A 21,414-nucleotide genomic window follows, 5' to 3' on the forward strand; every position below is an offset into this window, starting at 1 on the left:
ATATCTACCTACCATCTTAACTTTTATAAGTGTTCAAAACTTCTTACATACGATATGTTACATTGTTAATAAATTGTCACTTTATATAGTATGTTAGTGATTCTTTCACTTCACTACATATCATCCAAACTCTTTACACTTATCATATCTGTCTCCTCCAACCCACCCAAACCCCAAAAACTTATCAACCCACCCAAACCCCCAAAACTTATCAACCCACCCAACCACTAAAAGTAATGATCACCTAATTCAACAATTGATCAACCCCATAAACTAATCAACCCACCCCAACCCCCTAAACTTAACAATCAACCCATTCCAACCCCCAACCCCCAACCCCCTAACTTGGCAATCAACCCACGTCAACCCCCTAAGTTCAACAATCACCCAACCCCCTAACTTGGCAATCAACCCACCCCTAGCCCCCTAAATTCCACATTCACCCAACCCCCTAACTTGGCAATCAACCCACCCCAACCCCCTAAATTCAACGATCACCCAAACCCCTAACCTGGCTATTAGCCCACACCCAACCCCCTAAACATAACAATTAACCCATCCCAACCCAATCACCCAACCCCCTAAACTTGACAATCAATCCCCCCCAGCAACCTAAACTTAACAATCAACCCTCCCCCTCCCCTACAGTAGTTTTTGACATTGATGAAACTATTAAATCAACATTGATTTAACTAAAAGTGATAAAAAATGAAGACAGGAATGGTTAGGATTGAGGTGGGCTTCATATGAGAATAATTTTTTTTTTTCAAACTTGGAAATGTTTATGATCGGAACTCAAAGTTGTCAAGATATGATACATCCATGAAAGAAAACAACTAATGCCATCTAAAAATACCGCCAATGGAGTTGAAGCCCAACTGATAATATTGAAACAAATATTACAAGACAATGTAATTGTTGTTGTAATGGTCATGATCATAGTTGCTAGGGATTGTTTTGGTATTTACCTCACCCTTCATAAACACTGGTGACTATCTATATAGGATACGATACAGTTTCTATGAAAGAAGTCTTTGTTGTCATGCATTACTATTGGACAACCACCTGGTATAAATATATGCAATATTCAAATTCAAATCTGAGCATTATAGATGGAATGAGAAATTCAGATGTATACATTACTATTGGATGACCACCTGGTATTAATATATGTAATATTCAAATTAAAATGTCAGCATTATAAATGGACAAATTCAGATGTACGCATTACTATCAGATAACCACCTGGTATAAATATACGCAATATTCAAATGTGAGCAATGTGGATGGACAAATTCAGATGTATGCATTACTATCAGATGACCACCTGGTATAAATATATGCAATATTCAAATGTGAGCATTATAGATGGACAAATTCAGATGTATGCATTACTATCAGATGACCACCTGGTATAAATATATGCAATATTCAAATGTGAGCATTATAGATGGACAAATTCAGATGTATGCATTGCTATCAGATAACCACCTGGTATAAATATATGCAATATTCAAATGTGAGCATTATAGATGGACAAATTCAGATGTATGCATTACTATCAGATGACCACCTGGTATAAATATATGCAATATTCAAATGTGAGCATTATAGATGGACAAATTCAGATGTATGCATTACTATCAGATAACCACCTGGTATAAATATATGCAATATTCAAATGTGAGCATTATAGATGGACAAATTCAGATGTATGCATTGCTATCAGAAAACCACCTGGTATAAATATATGCAATATTCAAATGTGAGCATTATAGATGGACAAATTCATATGTATGCATTGCCATCAGATAACCACCTGGTATAAATATATGCAATATTCAAATGCCAGCATTATAGATGCACAAATTCAGATGTATGTATTACTATCAGATGACCATGTACCACCAGGTATAAATATATGCAATATTCAAATTAAGATGTATGCATTACTATTGGATAACCACCTGGTATAAATATATGCAATATTCAAATTCAAATCTGAACACCACAGATGGGCAAATTCAGAAATTTGTATTACTATAGGACAACCATTTGGTATAAATATATGCAACTGCATTACTATTGGATAACCACCAGGTATAAATATATACAAATAGTCAAATTCAGATGTATGCATTACTATTGGATAACCACCAGGAGTAATTTAGTATACGACACATTCAAATTCAGATGTTTGCATTATGATTGGCCAATCACCTGTTATAAATAAACAATGTTAAGAGACAGTATATCGTAATGTATAAAGTCTTGTATATTTTGATAACCATATCGACCACTTAGACAAATCACATCTGAAGGTCGCGAGCTGCCCTTACTAGTGCACTTATCCCTGGATAATTATCACCCCCTCCCTCAGCATGCAACCCCCACCCCACCATTATAAGACAGACATTTGTATAGAACATGTTTAGTGACTGCATTTTATGAGAAATACTGCCAAGTGAAAGCACATGTGAACCAGACACTGTAATAGCACCATGTACTTTTAAGAACATCACAAACACTAGAGACTACACTCCCACTTTTTTTTCTTTTTATATCTATCCCTACTTTAGAAGAACTGCCATTAAGTTATCCATGATTGATCTGACACTACACTAGACTAGTTTTTTTTCTACAAAACCCAACACCTGCTTAGAAACTTATACCAACCCGCATAGATTGTCCAAACTGTTACTAGTATTGTAGTACATATATTATGTAGTGTAGGTGTACAATGAGCTGTTTTGTGACTTCAGAAGATACAACCATGGCAGCTTGACTGTCGGGAAACTAACATGAACACAAACTGAAAGAGTTAATGCACCATGTTGATATAAGCATAGTGGAGGGTCTATGATATAAGCTACGAATGAAACTGATTTACATGATAGGGTGGTGTTCCTAAAAGGTGGAATTTCTGATAATAACGTGTGTTTTTTTCTCAAAGTGCTAGTGAGGGCAAATACAACACCATTCACTGTTTAATTAAACTACAACCCATAACACCAAAGTAAAACATTTGCTGTATGTACCACAATCATTTATAGCAACCATATTAAGTGTAAAAGTATAATCTTTCATTTGGTAATTGACCACATTAGAAAGGCCACATGCTAGGCTTGTAAATGAACCAATTGAAACAGTATACTTTTACACTTGATATGAATGCTATAAACGAGTATAGCACATAAAGAAAGTGCTTTACTTCAGTGTTACTAGTTGTATCTTAATTACAGGGTGATCTCCATGGCAACGCTATCACCTACTTGTTTAAATCTACCACATCCAGCAAACAATAGTTTTAATCTGTGTCTATCTTAGTTTGCCAAGAGAACATTTTCTGTAGTAATATTTGAATGTAGGTACAAATTGAACAAACCACTAATCAACCCTATGGCAGTCATATCATTCATGACACAGAGACTTTAGATGTGATATCTTAACACTATCAAATAACACCCATCTATATCCTAACTACAATGTGAGGAAAACATGACTTCCTATTTAGGCACATGTGTTACCATGGTAACCATAAACACCACATTATTATGTCTCAATACAAAATATGAGTACAAATTTGACACAGACAATGAACCTGATTTCACCATGATAAATACTGCTGAGGACAAAGATGATATGCATTTCATTAGATAATTATTTATCATGACAAATTAACTATATATCTATATTTTAAAATGTGGAAAATGAAATTTACATATATGAAAGTGTTGACAACTAATCAATTTCACTCAGTCACTGATATTCTTGAATGACCAAGTAAAGTTTATTATTATATCGTTTTCCATTTCCTGGGCCATATTAAAGCAAGCCTTAGTTTCCCTTCCATCAAAGTATACTTCCCTTGGCTGTATTTTCCCTTTTCCTGCCAATATTAAAATAAATCTTAGTTTCCCCTTCCATGGCCACATATAGTATGTTTCCCTTTCATTGGCCATATCAAAGTAAACTTAAGTTTCCTTTCCCTACATCAAAGTAAATCAAAGCTTCACTTTCTTTGCCCATATCAAAATAAATATTACTTTCCTTTTATTGGCCACATCAATGTTAACCTTTATTTCTACTTCTCAGGCCATATCAAAATAAATCTTAGTTTCGCTTTCCTTGGCCATATTAAAATAAATTTTAGTTTCACTTCCCTTAGCCATATCAAGGTGAACCTGCACTTGAATTGTTCCTTTACATGGCCAAACTATACTAATAATATAACAATACCTTTTCCCGTGGTCATATTAAAAATTTGCTCCCTTCTGCAGTTATGAAGTTGTATGAAAAAGAATACTGCATAGAATATGGAAATTAGCATCATAATTATGTAAATGTGGCATGATGAGTGAAACCTTTCGTTATTAGCCAAAAAAGTACTTGTAGGTAGAGTAAGGATACTATTACTACTATCTCTCCAGAGTATATACGTTAGATTTAGCAATACCAAATATATACATATCTTGTTACCAAATCTATGACAGTTACTATACTTATCTTGGATAATTAGGACTCAAAAGAACCTTTTTATATATATTTATATAAAAAAAAATAACTACAAGCAAAATATGCAGCAAATTTAACCAGGTAACATAGAAGTAGAAAGGAATGGCCCTCTGAGGACAATGTAGCAATATACTTAAAGTTTATTTATCGTTTAATTTTTATCATATAATAGCCATTTTTCAATAACAACTGAGCATGTGGGGTTATTTATAGATGTGGTAATATGTAATCTTGGGATAACTGGAATGCTAGACCTCCTAGGACGGGTCTCGGTAGTGAAAAAAACTATGCTACATACAATGTGACAAAATGCTTACAACTATGACTACCTTATGTATCTATCAATGGAATACTACTATTTTCCCAATGATGCATTGCACTATTCAAGATGGCTACTTCCCATGATGCATCATTCAAAATAGCCATTTTCCCGTGATGCACAATTCAATATGGCAGATTTGCAAGTTCTTAGTTGTACTGTCATCTCTTGAATGGTTACAATTTCCTTTCGATGTAAAGGAGAGATGTGGCACAAACACAATTAAGCATTCTGAACAAAACGGCACAAATAATAAATAAAAAGAAATAAAGTCTATTCATTATAAAGACAACAGAGATACCCATTTTTGAAACCAATCAAAAATTGCTTTATAGGCCTGGTACATATAGAGGCTGCCAAATTACTTTTAAAAACAAACATGTATTTGGTGATAAGGAGGAAACCAGTTCATTGTACTAAAAAACCTCTAGAACTGCAAAATATCTAATATTTCATGTTAGAATATACTGCAGAAAAATAACTTACAAACCAGGCTTACTGATATTTGCCAGGAGCTGTCTAATATTTTTAGGGGGCATCTGTGGGCGAAATGACATTCCCTACAGTAAGACAGCACAACAGTACACACAAAAAACTCACAACTGGGCAAACGTCTTAAGATAGGTCATGATATTTTGATGTGTTGCCATGCATCTAATTGGTTGTATTGTTTAGACAAGTCATGGCTCCTACTAATATATTATTGGTTGTTTGTGACAATCTATCACTGAAGGCCTTGCATCACTGGTAGGCCTTCATCAGGAAGTAGTGGTACAATGCAGCCATAGACCACAAGGGACCAAAACCAGTTCCTCTACCCGGGCCCTTTAATATACCCTCAGTACCGTTATAATACCAATTTGTATTTAGAGAACTAACATTCAAAGGTAGAGTTAGTTAGCTATAAGTCTATCGACTGTGTTGTGCTGATCAAATGGCAAGACATGTCCATGTTACAGATATAACACTTCCTGTGTTAGGCCATAGAGGGCGCTCTATTTGTGCACAAACATATAGCATTATTATATTTGACCATAGAGGGCATCCTATTTCACAAAGAACCAATAATTGTTAGGATTTCAGATACCCAGTGACACTTGAAATAAAAATTAAAAAATGAATTCACTTAGGAGCAATTCATAATAGGAAGATATAATGAAGGTATGTATTTTGACTCCAAAATAAACTTATATTAGTTCTTTAAGCTTAACAATTTCTGCACCAAAAATAAACCAGCATCAGAGTAATATCTCTTTCACCAGTAAATTTTGCATGACCAGGTAATTATAGTTATTTACAGAGGGTGTGTGTAGTCAGGTGTGAAAACCAACACGTTAACTTACAAAAGTGATTCAGCTATGATTACCTGTTAGTCACACATATCACAGTTATTATTAACTGAATACAAGTGTAATGTTAAAACATCCCCATCAATAATCGGCCAAAATAAATTGGTGCAAAGTGTGAAAAACTTACTTTTTGTGAGCCATAATCATGATAATGCATACATTCACATTCTTAGTTTTCAGGTCATGACCTTTTTAGACACAATTCCACTGAAAATATGACGATTGAGCGCTAATCGCTTCACAGTGCTGTTAATCATGATCTACACTCTCAGTATGAAAATGCAAAAACCTTGCATATTTCATTACATTATTTTGCATTTCCACTTTATCTGTCTGACTCAACACAGTGACAACAGATTGAGATAGATTTCAAGAGTACACACGTAATCTTTCATGTCAGACTCACTGTGTTGAAGACATACTGTGCAGAAGTGATCATAGAATATGCAAATTAACTAATTTAAATATTGCATAGGATTAACTAGCTACACTTCAGCAACTCAATTATTTGGAGGCACAACTCATCACTGAGCATCCCGCAGAAATACCTGGAACTACAGTAACTTTATCAATCCACCCCTCCCCCCCCCCTAAACAGCCTGGTTAACAACATCTAGTACTGATAAACAATAACAACTGCTTTATCTATCACTACAAACTATAATTCTGTGGTTAAGTCTGCATATACATCCTTTGACCGCTGTCCACTCTGTTTGACAGAGTCATACTTATGGTTGTAGAAGATTCTGGTTTGTTTCCTTGGATCTTTCTTGTTTTTTTCCTGTTTCCGTTTTATCAATGTCAGCACGATGCAGGCAATGCAGGAAAAGATGAAGATGGCCACTACTACAACTATGACAATAATTATCCACAACTCTGTTGGAAAAAAGAAGAAGTAGGAACTTAGGAAAATCAGTTTTATTATGCAATGCCAAAGAGACATGCATCTGACCTTGGTGCCATGTTTGAATAAAACTGGACTGTTTTCATTAGAGATATGGCTGGGGACATATGGATGCATGAATGCACACACAAATGCACACACACACACACACACACACACACACACACACACACACACACACACACACACACACACACACACACACACACACACACATAAATGCACACACACATACAGACAGACAGACAGACAGACAGACAGACACAGACAGACAGACAGACAGACAGACAGACAGACAGACAGACAGACAGACAGACAGACAGACAGACAGACAGACACACACACACACACACACACACACACACACACACACACACACACACGCACACACGGATGAAACCCATTCCGATAGCTCCTTTGTGTTTTGCCTGTTGGGAACTGAATAATATTACATATACTGGTGGTATCACAGAACACAGAGTTGGGATCTACAAGGTATGGTTAGGTATGGTTGCATCACACAATGTACAGTTGGCACAACAATTTAACACAAATGGTTAGATATGGGTACATCACAAAATGTACAGTTTGCACAACATCACAAGGGCCAAAATTTAGATATGATGGCACCATATATATAATACAGAACTCACGCAACATCAACAACTATCACACAAAACATTACAAACAACAGTTACAGATTATACATCTAAAGGTTTGCCCTGTATGCTGAGGAAGACTGACTTACCTAGACCACTTTTTGGTTGTGGTTCTGATGTTGGTTCAGGAGTACTCATTGTCACATTCACTGTGATATTACCTACAATGACAAAATTAGAAATATATCAATTTGGAGAAACTATGTTCATTTCACTAGATTTCCCTATTCTGTAACTGGGCTCTTAAAAGCTGCCACTAGGGTGGTTTTTTTAAAAATTCTTTGTCACCTATACGCCATTTGCTCATAATATCGTATCCCCTGAATAGTATTGAATAACCTGTAGGTAAATGCATGTTCCATTCTGCCCGATAAAGGGGGAACGCGAACAAAGATTTGTCAGGGTAATTAATTAAGGTGTAGAACTATTAACTCTGTTCGCTTCATTGCCTTATAGTATCATACAACAGATAATGAACAGACTCTTCTAAATCAATTTTCAACTCTGTAATTCTAGAAAAGTCGTGCAATGAATTAATAATAAATTAAGTTTTATGGTCCCCATGACATATAGAAATACAATGGAGTTAAAATCGATCAAATCAATTTTTTTTCTTCAATTAACATGTACAAACAATGTCTGATATTGGTATTTGAACAATTTGCAGTGAAATTGTTGGCTGTCTGACAGCTACTGCAGGTTTAAACCATAGCAAAAACACTATATAGCATTCTTTGTGTCTATCTAAGCTGACAGTATATGGCATCACTAAGAATCCACAAACACTCACCTTCAACTGGACCCCCATCATCAACAACTTTGCCTGTGAACTGAGTTTCAGTGACGGTATCAAGTTGTTTGGAGTTTAGATCCTCAGGCAATGCACATGTTCCTGATATTGTATTAGAGTCTTTGGCCCACTGTACAATCCATGCCAATCGTTTATCACAGTGTACTGGGTTATCCGCTACATGTCTATGATAGAAATACAACCAGTTTTGTTACTACAGTACAGTACACCACAAAATGATACATTGCCCAATCCTTACATGGGATTTTTTAGCTAGCGTGTTTCTCAAAAATACTGTCTTTAACATAGTGTGGCTCTGAAATACTGCCCTCTAGACTGTGATTCTGAAATACTGCCCTCTAGACAGTGTGGCTCTGAAATACTGCCCTCTAGACTGTGATTCTGAAATACTGCCCTCTAGACAGTGTGGCTCTGAAATACTGCCCTCTAGACTGTGATTCTGAAATACTGCCCTCTAGACAGTGTGGCTCTGAAATACTGCCCTCTAGACTGTGATTCTGAAATACTGCCCTCTAGACAGTGTGGCTCTGAAATATTGCCCTCTAGACAGTGTGGTTCTGAAATATTGCCCTCTAGACAGTGTGGTTCTGAAATATCACCCTCTAGACAGTGTGGTTCTAAAATATTGCCCTCTAGGACAGTGTGGTTCTGAAATATCGCCCTCTAGACAGTGTGGTTCTGAAATATCATCCTGTAGACAGCATGGCGCTGAAATATTGCCTTGATTCTAAACTATTGCCCTCTACCTAGTCTTGTTCTAAAATATTGCCTTTTATGTATCCTGCTTCTAAAACAATGCCCTCGAGACGGTGTGGTTTCAAAATATTAGCTCTCTCGATAGTCAGCTTCAAACACTTCGCCCTCCAGCTAGTCTGGTTCTCAAACGTTGACTTCTAGATACATGTAGTGTGCTTCTGAAATGTTGCCATCAAGATAGTTTGAATCTAAAATATCACCCTCTGGATACCCTGGTTCTAACATTTCTCAATCAAGAAAGTCTAGTACTGAAATATCGCCCTCTAGATAATTTGGTTCTAAATTATCACCCTGTACATGTGTCATGTCCATTGACTTGATGGATTCTATCTGCAAACGATAACTTACATCATTCTGAGTGTAGTTAACGAGTATGGGATATTCTCTTGTAAGGTTTCCATCTGATTTCCATTCAAATGTAAACTAGTTATCGTGTTTAGTCCTTGCAGCTGAGGCAGATACAGTTCTCCCAAATTGTTGTTATCCAAATATCTGTAAATAGATAGATAATACAATGTGACTCTCAACACTGACTGATTGGTTAAAGGAAAAGTCCAGTCAGACTTATTTCTACCTTTAGTACACTTGTATTGATTACTGCTATCAACTTAAAGAAAAAGTCCAGTCAGACTTACTTCTGCCTTTAGTACACTTGTATTGATTACTGCTATCAACTTAAAGTAAAAGTCCAGTCAGACATATTTCTACCTTTAGGGGTCGTACACTTGCATTGACTACTGCTATCAACTTAAAGTAACAGTCCAGTCAGAAATATTTCTACCTTTAGTACACTTGTATTGATTACTGCTATCAACTTAAAGAAAAAGTCCAGTCAGACTTATTTCTACCTTTAGTACACTTGTATTGATAACTGCTATCAACTTAAAGTAAAAGTCCAGTCAGACTTATTTCCACCTTTAGTACACTTGCATTGACTACTGCTATCAACTGAAAGACAATTTGGGTGTTAAAATAGCATCTTGATAATCCAGTCAACTCTGAAATCATTTTTTTTTCAAAAGTCCCTTTTGCATTTGACAAGTGATCGCCAATTTGGGGGATTTTCTGCAAGGGTTTATGGGAAACATCTAATGATGACATCACATTAATTTACCACAGTCTCTATGTAAATAACTGTCTCAGGAAATACTTGCTGCATAACAGCCCTCGAGGTAAGATAATGTCTTCTAATGCCCAAATATGGCCGTGCAATAAATATTAAAATCCCCTCCCTCCATCAAATTACCCTTTATTTCATGAGTTTCGACTTGCTCCATGAAGTAAAAATTTTCATTTGCAGTAAAATCTTACAATTCCAGATACTGGTGTTATAAACACGCAGAGTGAAAATATAACTTACAAAAACTTGAGATTTCCAAGATCACCAAATGTGTCCTCATCAATTCGGCTGATATTGTTGTTTTTTAGAAATCTGTCGATTAAAGAAGTCAAAATTATGTTTATTTTGTGACTATGAATTCTATTTCTGAAAGACATGTACTGTCATTACGGTAACATTCTAACATATTGTGTACATAGACTGAAGGAATATCTAGCAATACCACGCACATTAAAAAAAAAAATCCCAAAGATTGTAAGTTTTGAAGTAGCTAGTGTCCCATGTGGCTATTATTGAAATAATGATTGGGTATATCTGATCATATGATATAGTATAATCAATACTAACTGATGATTGGCTGCATAAAATCACATGACAGTATTGTCTGATAATGATTGGCTATATCAAATCACATGACAGTACTTTCCGAAATTAATGGAATGTATCAAATCACATGACATAGAGTTTGGATATTAAGAAAATCATACTCACAAATCTTGAAGTTGATGTAGGCCATCGAATGCTCCTGCTTCCAAATTTTGCAAATTATTCCCATCAAGTCCTCTGCAAAATACAAATAATGCATATCATCACAAAATGTGTAACGCTCAGCTGTCATGTGTAGCTGAAGTTGTAAAGCCAAGTACATTGAACATGAAATTTCTCTTTCCTCCTATATACCAGCCATAATTTGGTTATATTGATATAATTACCCTGTAATCAACATAGTGTAAACACTGAATGAAGTTGAATGTGCTGCACTGTCACATGAGGAAAACTTGCAATCAGAGCTGCCACCCTACTGTGAATGTAATAAGTATTTCCAAATTTGCCATGGTGGCGCTCTACTTCCTGTCTGTGTGTACCTTGGGGGTATACATGGTATAGGTTTCTCGGTTAATCATACAGCACTGCTGCTTTCCTCGATGTCTGAACAATACGAAAAACATTACACTTCTACAGAATACCAAGGGACAAAGCTCTTAAGAAACAGTACTATGAGGTGATGATACCCCCAATTTGAGTGAGGGTGCTGTATTCTCAATTGCCCATCATTACACTATTATAAATTTTACATCGTACCATCAACATGATGTACTACATCAAACATCAATTCTTGCCATAGCAAACATGACTACATTGTCTACTGATTTTGTTTTTTCAAAATATTAAAGATGGCGATATTTTGGTCTTACTTAGCGTGATACTTACAATAACTGTAGAGCTGATAACCCCATGAATTGTTCTGATCCAATGCTGGAGATGAGATTGTGGTCAAAAAACCTGAAGAAAAATAAAATCACTTTCTCAATAAAAAAAAAATGGATCCTGCTGTGGAGAAGATACTACCAAACTAACAAACCTTTAAGAAGTATCTAAGAAAGGCTTTTATAAATACATGATTCCATGATGAACTTTGATTAAAAAGAAATTATTAGGTAGTAGCGTTCATTTTGTATGAAGACCTACCCTTTTGTATAATAACAGGATACATGTATCTGACTATAAAATGAAAGTTGAGAGAAATCTGTTTATAATAGTGGCAGCTTCCATCTTGATTCCTTCCACATGTGCAATCAATGCTTGTCAGGGTGCAATCTCAAGCAATTTTATCAGGGGTGCTAAGCTGGTCATTTGATAATCATGCAGTGATATGAAAATATCTGCCCAAGAAATCAGCTAAGTAGTTCTGTATTTTGACCAAACACAACAGATAATAGTGTAGCGTGAATCCCTATTTTAGAGTCTTTGATTTGAAAAACACACCCTGTTTTAGACTAAAGAGCTAAAAACACACATCCCTATGGGCCACAGTGAAGTAGATATATGTATATCCACAAATAGGGGGAGTAACAACCCCCCCCCCCCCACCCTGTTTTAGACAAAAGAGCGAAAAAACACATCCCTATGGGCCACAGTGCAGTTCATATATGTATATCTAGGGCTCGAAATTAACAGTAGTCCTGTGTCCATACACTACCAATTCTTGTCATGGGGCTACCATAATTTGTAGGTGGTAGCCCATTCAGGCTATTCAGGCTACCACTGATTATGCGATGATTTAAAGGATGGAAGATGTAGGAACATGAAAGTATTTTAATAACAGGCATATTTCCGATAGAGGAACTCTGTTTTCAGTTCAGGAATTCTAGGGCTACCAAAGAAAACAGTTAATTTCAAGCCCTGATATCCAATAATTAGGGAGGAGTAAACCCCCCCCACCCCCACCCACCTTATAACATGTACAACATGTAATACATACATACACTAAACATAATAGGTGCATTTAGCCATACAAAAAACACATGTATACATGTACACTTAAAATTTACAAAAATTACACACATCAAAATTTCAACAACAACAAAATAAAAGAAGCAACTAATAAACATCAAGAATCTAGTAATAAACTTTGTACAAACAAAGACATAAACAACAACAATGTACTTACAGCATTGTCAGATTGGGGAGATCTGATGCAGCAAAATCGTTGAGATTGGTCAACTTATTGAAACGTAACGTGCTATAAACATGAAAATAACAACATAAATCATACCAACTCTATTCATAACAACAAAATACTGCAAACTAAATAATCTGTGTAATGTACATATTATCATAATGACAGTCGGACTATGTACCCCAATAAATACATCACGCACAAATATAGTGAAACAGAAAACTCTGCATTTCCCACTTTTACTTCTCCTTCTGAGTCTCCACATATTTGATCATCATCTTTATTTTGTCACATTATTTTACTCATGAGAATTTTGTTACATTATTTCAATCATTCTAATTGTCACATTATTCCATTTAAGTCCTCACATTACTATTTAATTCATTAATGTGTAAACACTACTTTCATTATTTTGTGATTTATTTCAATATATTATTTTATCACATTATCTATTCATCATTATCTATTGCATTCGTAACATTATCATTTATTATGTCACATTACTTTTATTCATTTTTTGTCACTAAATGTTTTCCATTATTTTGTCAATATTAATTATTCTATTCACTTTTGTCACATTATTGTATTAAATACATTTGTCGCATTATTCACTTCATTATTGTCATATTATTCATTATTTTGTTGCATTACCTATTCATTATTTTGTGATATTATTCATTATTTTGTTGTATTAACCTATTCATTATTTTGTTGCACTAACGTATTCATTATTTTGTCATATTATTCATTATTTCATTACATTAACCTATTCATCATTTTGTCATATTATTATTTTGTTACATTAACCTATTCATTATTTTGTTACATTAACCTATTCATTATTTTGTCATATTATTCATTATTTTGTTACATTAACCTATTCATTATTTTGCTACATTAACCTATTCATTATTTTGTCATATTATTCATTATTTTGTCATATTATTCATTATTTGTTAACACTACATTTTATTTGTTGTTACATTATTCTGTTCTTCATTTTGTAATATTTTTTATTCAAGGAGGTTATTTTTACTTTGTTTGAAGTTCTTTGTTTTCTTTACAATATTTCTTCATTGTGTAAAATATTCCCTTACAATAATCCAGATTGAAAAAAAAAGACAAAAATCAAAAATAGCAAAATTAAACTGCAAGGAACTCCAAAACAAATCTATCTATGAATATTTTGAGATTGTAAATATATACTTACAGTTGTTCTAATGCTGGCATTCTTGTAAAATTAAACTTGGCTGTTGAAGTGAGTTGATTGTACCCTACATCGCTGTAAACAAATACACAAATTGTATTCAGATCAATTCTTCATTTTGATCATCTTAATCATTTCTGTGTCAGATGTCATGAAACCCCATCTCTTCAAATTTTTCAAATGTTTTGAATGAAGTGATGGTAAAACTACGATACAGCAGTCCAAACATGCTTCCTGTCCCCTGGACTATGTTGTCTGGTTTGCTAAATTGTGCGCTATAATACAATAATGGTATATTTTCCCAGCTTTCTAGCTCTATTTTTAAACTAAATAGTGTTTTAACATTTAATCTTACGCAAGTACATATCAGTATTTATACCATGCACAAGCCAAGTAATTGTCTTTGAACTAAAAATATGGATTGTATACCAGTACCCCCTGGTGATCCTATGCCACAACAACCCGTGTCTGCATCATCACTGTTCTTCAGTGCTTGGAAAATGAGTCAAACATTCCAAAAACACAATTATTTTTCCTAATTTTTCCTAAATTATGTTTGAGGAGTCTTAGATATTATTATTCCCCCAATATTTTCCTTCATTCTGCCATAAAATACTTTTGACCTAAGGGTTTTATGACTCTCTCACAGTCCTCGAAGCATCACATTGCACAAAAGGTTGTTTTGTATGTACCGATACCGATACTGTACACACTACAATATCTTACCCACAATTCTCTCTGATTTGTATGCTTGGAGGTTCCTTATTTTATAACTTCTTCATTAACCCATATTTGTCAACATTTTAAGCATAGTAATTACGTTTTATTAATATGTAACAAAAGTACGCTTAGGAATCAAAAATAAAGTTATACATTTTGCATAAAAATGTACTAACAACTAAATGAAACATGTACTAAATGAATAAAACACTTCTCAATGTCAAAGTATCAATAACTTGGGTAGACAGTGTGTATGGCGAGTTTTAGTATGTAAATTTCTTTTGTTATACCTATTCAAATAAATCTATATCTTTGGCAAAGTCATGACAGGTGCAAATGTTTTCCTTAGTTTCGTAGAAAATATTTTGCATGTTTATCAAGAAAATCTGTTGACAAATTTCTAAAATTGCTATCTCCTCCTACAATAAATCATTGATACCGGAACCAATGAAAATATGGATTCCGAAACTCATCAGTGTCAATTCTACGCTTCATAAATGACAAAAATATTCTTACAAATCCCTGTACACAGGTGAGATTAGTCTTACTTCAAGGAGATGATGTTCAACAGTACAAATCAGAGAGAGTTGTGGGTATAATATTGTACAGTGCTGTATAATTGTACTGTGGATCCTCATCGACTACATATGGCTAATCATTTGTTGACGTGTTACTGCGATGCCCAAGGCATTGCAATAACACAGAGTCACAGTAACACGTCAATAAACGAGCCCTATGAAGTCAACGAGGGCCCACAATACAAGGATATTCTAGTACAATTATTCGGTAGATATTGGTACATACAAGACAGCTAATAGCGATGCTCCCGAGGACTGGCGAGAGAGTCTATCTATTAATACCCAATAGTCATTTCATTTGATAATTTAATGATGTTAGTATACTGATTCCTAGCATAGTACTTATTTTTCTCCAAAATATTCTTACGGTAATAAATTTGACATAAATATTCATGAGTACATGGTTCAAAGGCAATACTTACAGGACCTTCAGTTGTGGAAGAGATACATTAAAACTAGCACCAATATCTCCTATTTCATTATGACTTAAATCGCTGTTGAAAAAACAGAAAAGACAACCATAAGATTTAACAAGAAGTTGGCCATATAATTACAGGGTCGTGTCATTTTAAAACTGATGCACAACAAATGTAATTCTGTCATTATGGGGGTAGGTGGTAGGAGTTACTTAAAGTAGTAAAACATTTTACAATTTGAATTGCAATATGAGTTTGTTGTGTTTATTGATGTCATGGTACATGAAGTAGTGACATAGGACAGGTTGTTCATTTTCCCATTTCGCATTAAGGAATTTCATTTTGAGGGGGGGGGGGGATTAAAATAAAACGAAGGAATTATGTTTCTTGTGCATCAGTTTTAAACTGACATGGCCCCTTACTAGAATGACAAATTCATACTTATGGTATGGTTACCAAGCAAAGTCCTCAGCTGTGATAACTTATGTACAGCATTGTCACTGCTAGATACGATGCAAGTAAACAGAGTACAAACAAGTAAACAGAGTACAAATAAGTAAACATAGTACAAATAAGTATTATAACATAGTACAAATGTACTACATTTGTAATTACATTTTACTGCATTGTAGTCATGTGGAATATGGATGGCAAAAAAATCTTACTTACATTTCTGTGAGATTTAGCAATCCTTCAAAGGCATCATTCGGTAGAACCTGGATTTTATTGTCATGAAGATACCTGCAAAATAATGCAAGAAAAAGAACTTTATATCTCCCAAAGTACATAAATAAATATCATTTGAAGCCTTACGGATTATAGACATATGAACAGAATATAGAAGCAGCTTTGAGGTGCAGTATAGAATGCATGATAGCCTAAGGGGTATAAATTGTAGAATGCAAGAAAACCTGAGGGGTACATTGTAGCATGCATGAGTCTTGAGAGCCTATGGGTACAATGTAGAATGTACAAGAGCCTAAAGGCTACAGCGTAGAATGCGTAAGAACCTGAGGGGTACACTGTAGAATGCAACAAAGCCTGGGGGTACAACACAGAATGTACAGGAGCCTAAGGGATTATGCACAGTGTGAACATTTATTATGCAAAAAAACCTGCCCACTCGTAAACCATATTGACAAGAAGTATTCAATGGACTGAATGGAATTGGAAGCTGGTAATGATAAGACCATCAATAGAGAAACCTCTGGTAGAGCCTACTAGAGGGAGAAGTGAAACTATCACACAGGAAATGAAGCTACTATGAGAGGAAAACAGTTAATTGTATACAACGAGAAAAAGCTAATGTAGATGGCAAAAATTGTCCCATGTGAAACTATAAATAAATCAATGAAAACAGCTCATAATATGAAGTAGCACTGGACAGTAACTGGTACTATATAGGCACCACAGTAGTATTGTGTACATTCATGTATCATCAACGTAATAACTGGTCACCCAACCAATCCATTTGTCATTCATAGTCCTAATATTCTCATTATCACTTTTGGAAAAACATCCTACAGTGATTTCAAGTTGCTTGGTAATTAATACTGTATTGATTTAAAAACAACATTTTCAAAAGGCCAAAAGTTCACTCACAGCATTACTGGTCAAATTTTAATACAGTGTGTTACTTATTGGTTTGCTGAGGTCAGTATTACAGAACTTGACCCCTCATTCTTTTAAATACATGACATACAAACAGAAGGCAAAGTTCACAGTGTATGTACTTCAATATATCGCGGCACCACTGCAATGTCATATCTACTATACAATTGTATAGCAGATATACCTTTATTGCATTGATGCCACGAATTATACTGGTATAATACTAATATAGAATTCTGTTCTTGACCTTAGGTATCAAGAATTTATAAATATGACATTTTGCATATGAAATATTTTGAGAGAAATTAAAACCAAGGCAGATTAATCAATTTCACTGGCATCATTCTATTTATGTGTGTTAAATAAATTTGCAGCATATAAATGAATTTAGCCTTTGGACATATTACAGATAAATCGACTCTAATATTAACCTAAATCACCTATAAATGGACACATATCACATTGTGAACGGTATTATTTGTTATAGTCGCCGCTGTAAGCCAGTGAATGCTAATATTTTTTCTGAATTATCAGGATTCCCTATCAGACTATAGTTAAATGTACTGGAAACACTTTTAATTTTAATTTTACCCCCCCCCCCCCCCCCCAAAAAAAAAAAAAAAAAAAAAAAAAAAAATTAATAATAATAAAAATTATAACTAAGTCTTGAACAATTTTGGAAAATGCAAGTAATTATGAAAATTTCATCAATAAGAAATGTATCATACTACATTATAACATAAACTTCAATTTTAAATAATATATATATCTATATGAGTCAAAGCTTCTCTCTACGACGTTAGAGATCGTTTATAAATTAACCTTTAGAATGTCATGTATGTAGTAAATACTGAAGACTCCCTCATATCAGCAACAGCCCAGTAATTTTTCTTGAAAACAAAAGGGCCTACATTTCCTAAAGCAATCTACTGCAACTCCTTTAAGAAAAGTGATTAATTATACACAAGGGATGGCATGATAATAATATTCAATGGATAAGTTTTAAATTCAATTAATAATGAATTATCAGAAATGGCATAATTAATTATTTTTGTCTCATAGACAATTTGTAAGAAAAGTGTACACTGAATGGTACACGTTCCCTCAGTATCAAGGTGTGTCTATATACTGTTAGTAAGTGTTACACTTGCATAAATTATGGTTTAAAAGATTTTAATTGAATTATGTGTACATTTTATTTTGTATGTTTCTCTCCCTCTCTCTCTCTTTCTCTCTCTCTCTCTGTGTGTCTGTCTGTCTGTCTCTCTCTCTCTCTGTCTCTGTCTCTCTCTGTCTGTCTGTCTGTCTGTCTGTCTGTCTGTCTGTCTCTCTCTCTCTCTCTCTCTGTCTCTCTCTCTCTCTCTCTCTCTCTCTCTCTCTCATGGTTAAATGATTTTAGAAATGAAGAGAAAGGAAAATTAAATACTTATGAGAAACTTTTTAACCCAATGTAAACTTATTTAGTAGTTTTTTTTTTCTTTTTTGTCAATTCTTGTGTGACCCAATATCCTTCCTTCCCTTTTTTTCTGTCTTTTACTTGTTTGTACTATTTTTTCCTTAGTATAAATAATATATTAAGTTATTTCTATAAGAAAAAATACATGAATGAATACTTGTGTATGTGTGCGCTTTTTTGAAAGTGTGTGTACATCTCTAAGTATTGCGTAATGCAAGTGCATTTATGTGCACATCTACACATGTGTGTGTATGTGTGTGTGTGTGTGCATGTGTGTGTGTGTGTGTGTGTGTGTGTGTGTGTGTGTGTGTGTGTGTGAGCGAGCCCATGATACATTGATAGGCAGTGCATTCCTAGATATATTTATAATATTAATAACTAGTTAAATGATACACATATTAAGTGTGATATAACCTCTGTGTAATTCAGTGTTATCAAAATCTATTATTAGCACAATATAACATACCATTGTTCACAAGTTGTATTGATTCAGAACAATACAATCCAAAATGAATGATGTTCAAACAGAAATTATGACAATTCTAAATACTCAGTTATCTAAAAGGGCAAGTATTGGTGGTACAAATCATGTGCATGCTAGGGGACATAAGCTTACACTTACCCCCTAGCTTGGAGGTAGATAATACCTCCATTGCCAATCAACTACATTCTTATTAGTCTTTAAATCACAAATCAATTAAAAATTAATTAACAGAAGCCAACACATAAACTCACTGACTTCCAACATATTTAACACTTAAATTCCTTAGGGTCCCTTCAACTTTAAACCATACAATAAACAGTGGGGTGTGATCAAGTCAAAAGAAAATGGAATAATAAAATACACTATTATGGTAGATTTGGTTATGTTGTTTGGTTTGGTTAGCAAATATAAGTCTTTTTTGACAAAGAAGAGCAACAAGTGAGGGGGCCCAAAGGAAACCTTCCTCACAAATGAACAAAGGCACTTTTTTTACAGTTCCTCAACAACAACAAAATGAAAATCATCAAGCTAGGTGTAGGAATTTGAAGAGAGTGAGAACACTGTGTATTACATATTTGTGTATACTTGTACCTACTTCAACTAAAACCACACAAGTGAGTAGTTATGGAATGTCACATTACTAATTTTACATGTCAACAGGTACGGAAATTCCACAAGTTCCATTTTTAGTCCCACCATTGACATTAGTCATCAACGACAAATGACACCCAACAAAACATCGCTGAATGTAGAATTTGACATGTCTCTATACTGAATACCGTTCATAAATCATATTCTACAAACGGCAACACCACTCCCACTTTCAAATAATACGATTTACGAAATAAAAACTTTGTTCCTGTAATTAAATTGTCAATCATAATGTCTGGCTAAGAAAAAGACAAGGAAGTGTGCCAACGAACAGAAATAACGATCGTAAGACCTATGCACATACAGACTTGTCAAACTACAATTAAACCCCGTTAACCTGTTCGTAGAAACTTTTATAAACAAATTCATCGTACGTTGTTTACTGACATAATCGACAAGTATAGTTCACTTACAGCTCGCGTATCGTAAGGTTCTGCGACGAAATGTCCGACGGGAACTCTGTAAGATTCGCGTTTGAACAGTCCAACTTGTGCAGCGACGGACATCGGCACTGAGGTCCCAACTCAGGGCACATCGTCGATGAAATCTTTTGCAAACCACATAGCGTTGAAAGACAGAACAGTAAAACCAGGTCGCACCTGGAAATACACCTGGGCGCCATCTTTGCGCTGCTGATCGTCGTAAGAGTTGTGTAGGCTCGTTCAGAAGCGTATTTGTAAATGTAACACGTGATGTTTTCACAGTACTCAAATCTTTATAATTTAAATATTTTGTTTAAAAATATATTTAACATTGTAATTACAGTTCACTTTTAAACATGAGATGGTACTGTATACATTTGTACTATATTATTATTCTATAGTATTATTGGCGTCTAGAACGAGGTCAAAAGTATGCCTGCCTGTGTCATTACAAATTTAAATATGAAAATAATATCATGCATTATAAATCATTGTAAATCGTTCACACTAGATAATTTGTTTTTCGTTGGATAGAAAACTGTTGACAGCAACTATCACGAAACCCCATTTCGTTTACATTTGTTAGTCTTTTGTGCATTAAAAATATTCAATATCTAATAATTTATTTGATAGATACATTTTGTAAAATGTCTTGCCACCTTGATGTTGCATATTAGTTTCAATTTATAATCATAAACTATTGATTAAAACATTATAAATAGGAAAAAAACTATTTCCGATATTTCAGAGCAGTTT

General features: G+C 34.4%; 1 protein-coding gene across 1 annotated transcript; it reads right to left on the reverse strand.

Annotated features, from left to right (window-relative positions):
- Positions 1-3,129: 3,129 nt before the first annotated feature.
- LOC144440947 (uncharacterized) lies at positions 3,130-20,866 on the reverse strand. Its single transcript, XM_078130422.1, has 12 exons — positions 20,650-20,866; positions 16,704-16,775; positions 16,041-16,112; positions 14,324-14,395; positions 13,105-13,176; positions 11,865-11,936; positions 11,145-11,216; positions 10,674-10,745; positions 9,662-9,805; positions 8,537-8,721; positions 7,836-7,907; positions 3,130-7,059 (listed from the first exon to the last, which is right to left on the reverse strand). The coding sequence occupies exons 1-12, from the start codon at positions 20,856-20,858 to the stop codon at positions 6,842-6,844; spliced, it is 1,332 nt and encodes a 443-aa protein (XP_077986548.1). The 5' UTR covers positions 20,859-20,866; the 3' UTR covers positions 3,130-6,841.
- Between the last annotated feature and the right edge of the window lie 548 nt (positions 20,867-21,414).

Source organism: Glandiceps talaboti, chromosome 10 (genome assembly GCF_964340395.1).
Source record: "Glandiceps talaboti chromosome 10, keGlaTala1.1, whole genome shotgun sequence".
In the NCBI taxonomy this organism is placed as follows: Eukaryota; Metazoa; Hemichordata; class Enteropneusta; family Spengelidae; genus Glandiceps; species Glandiceps talaboti.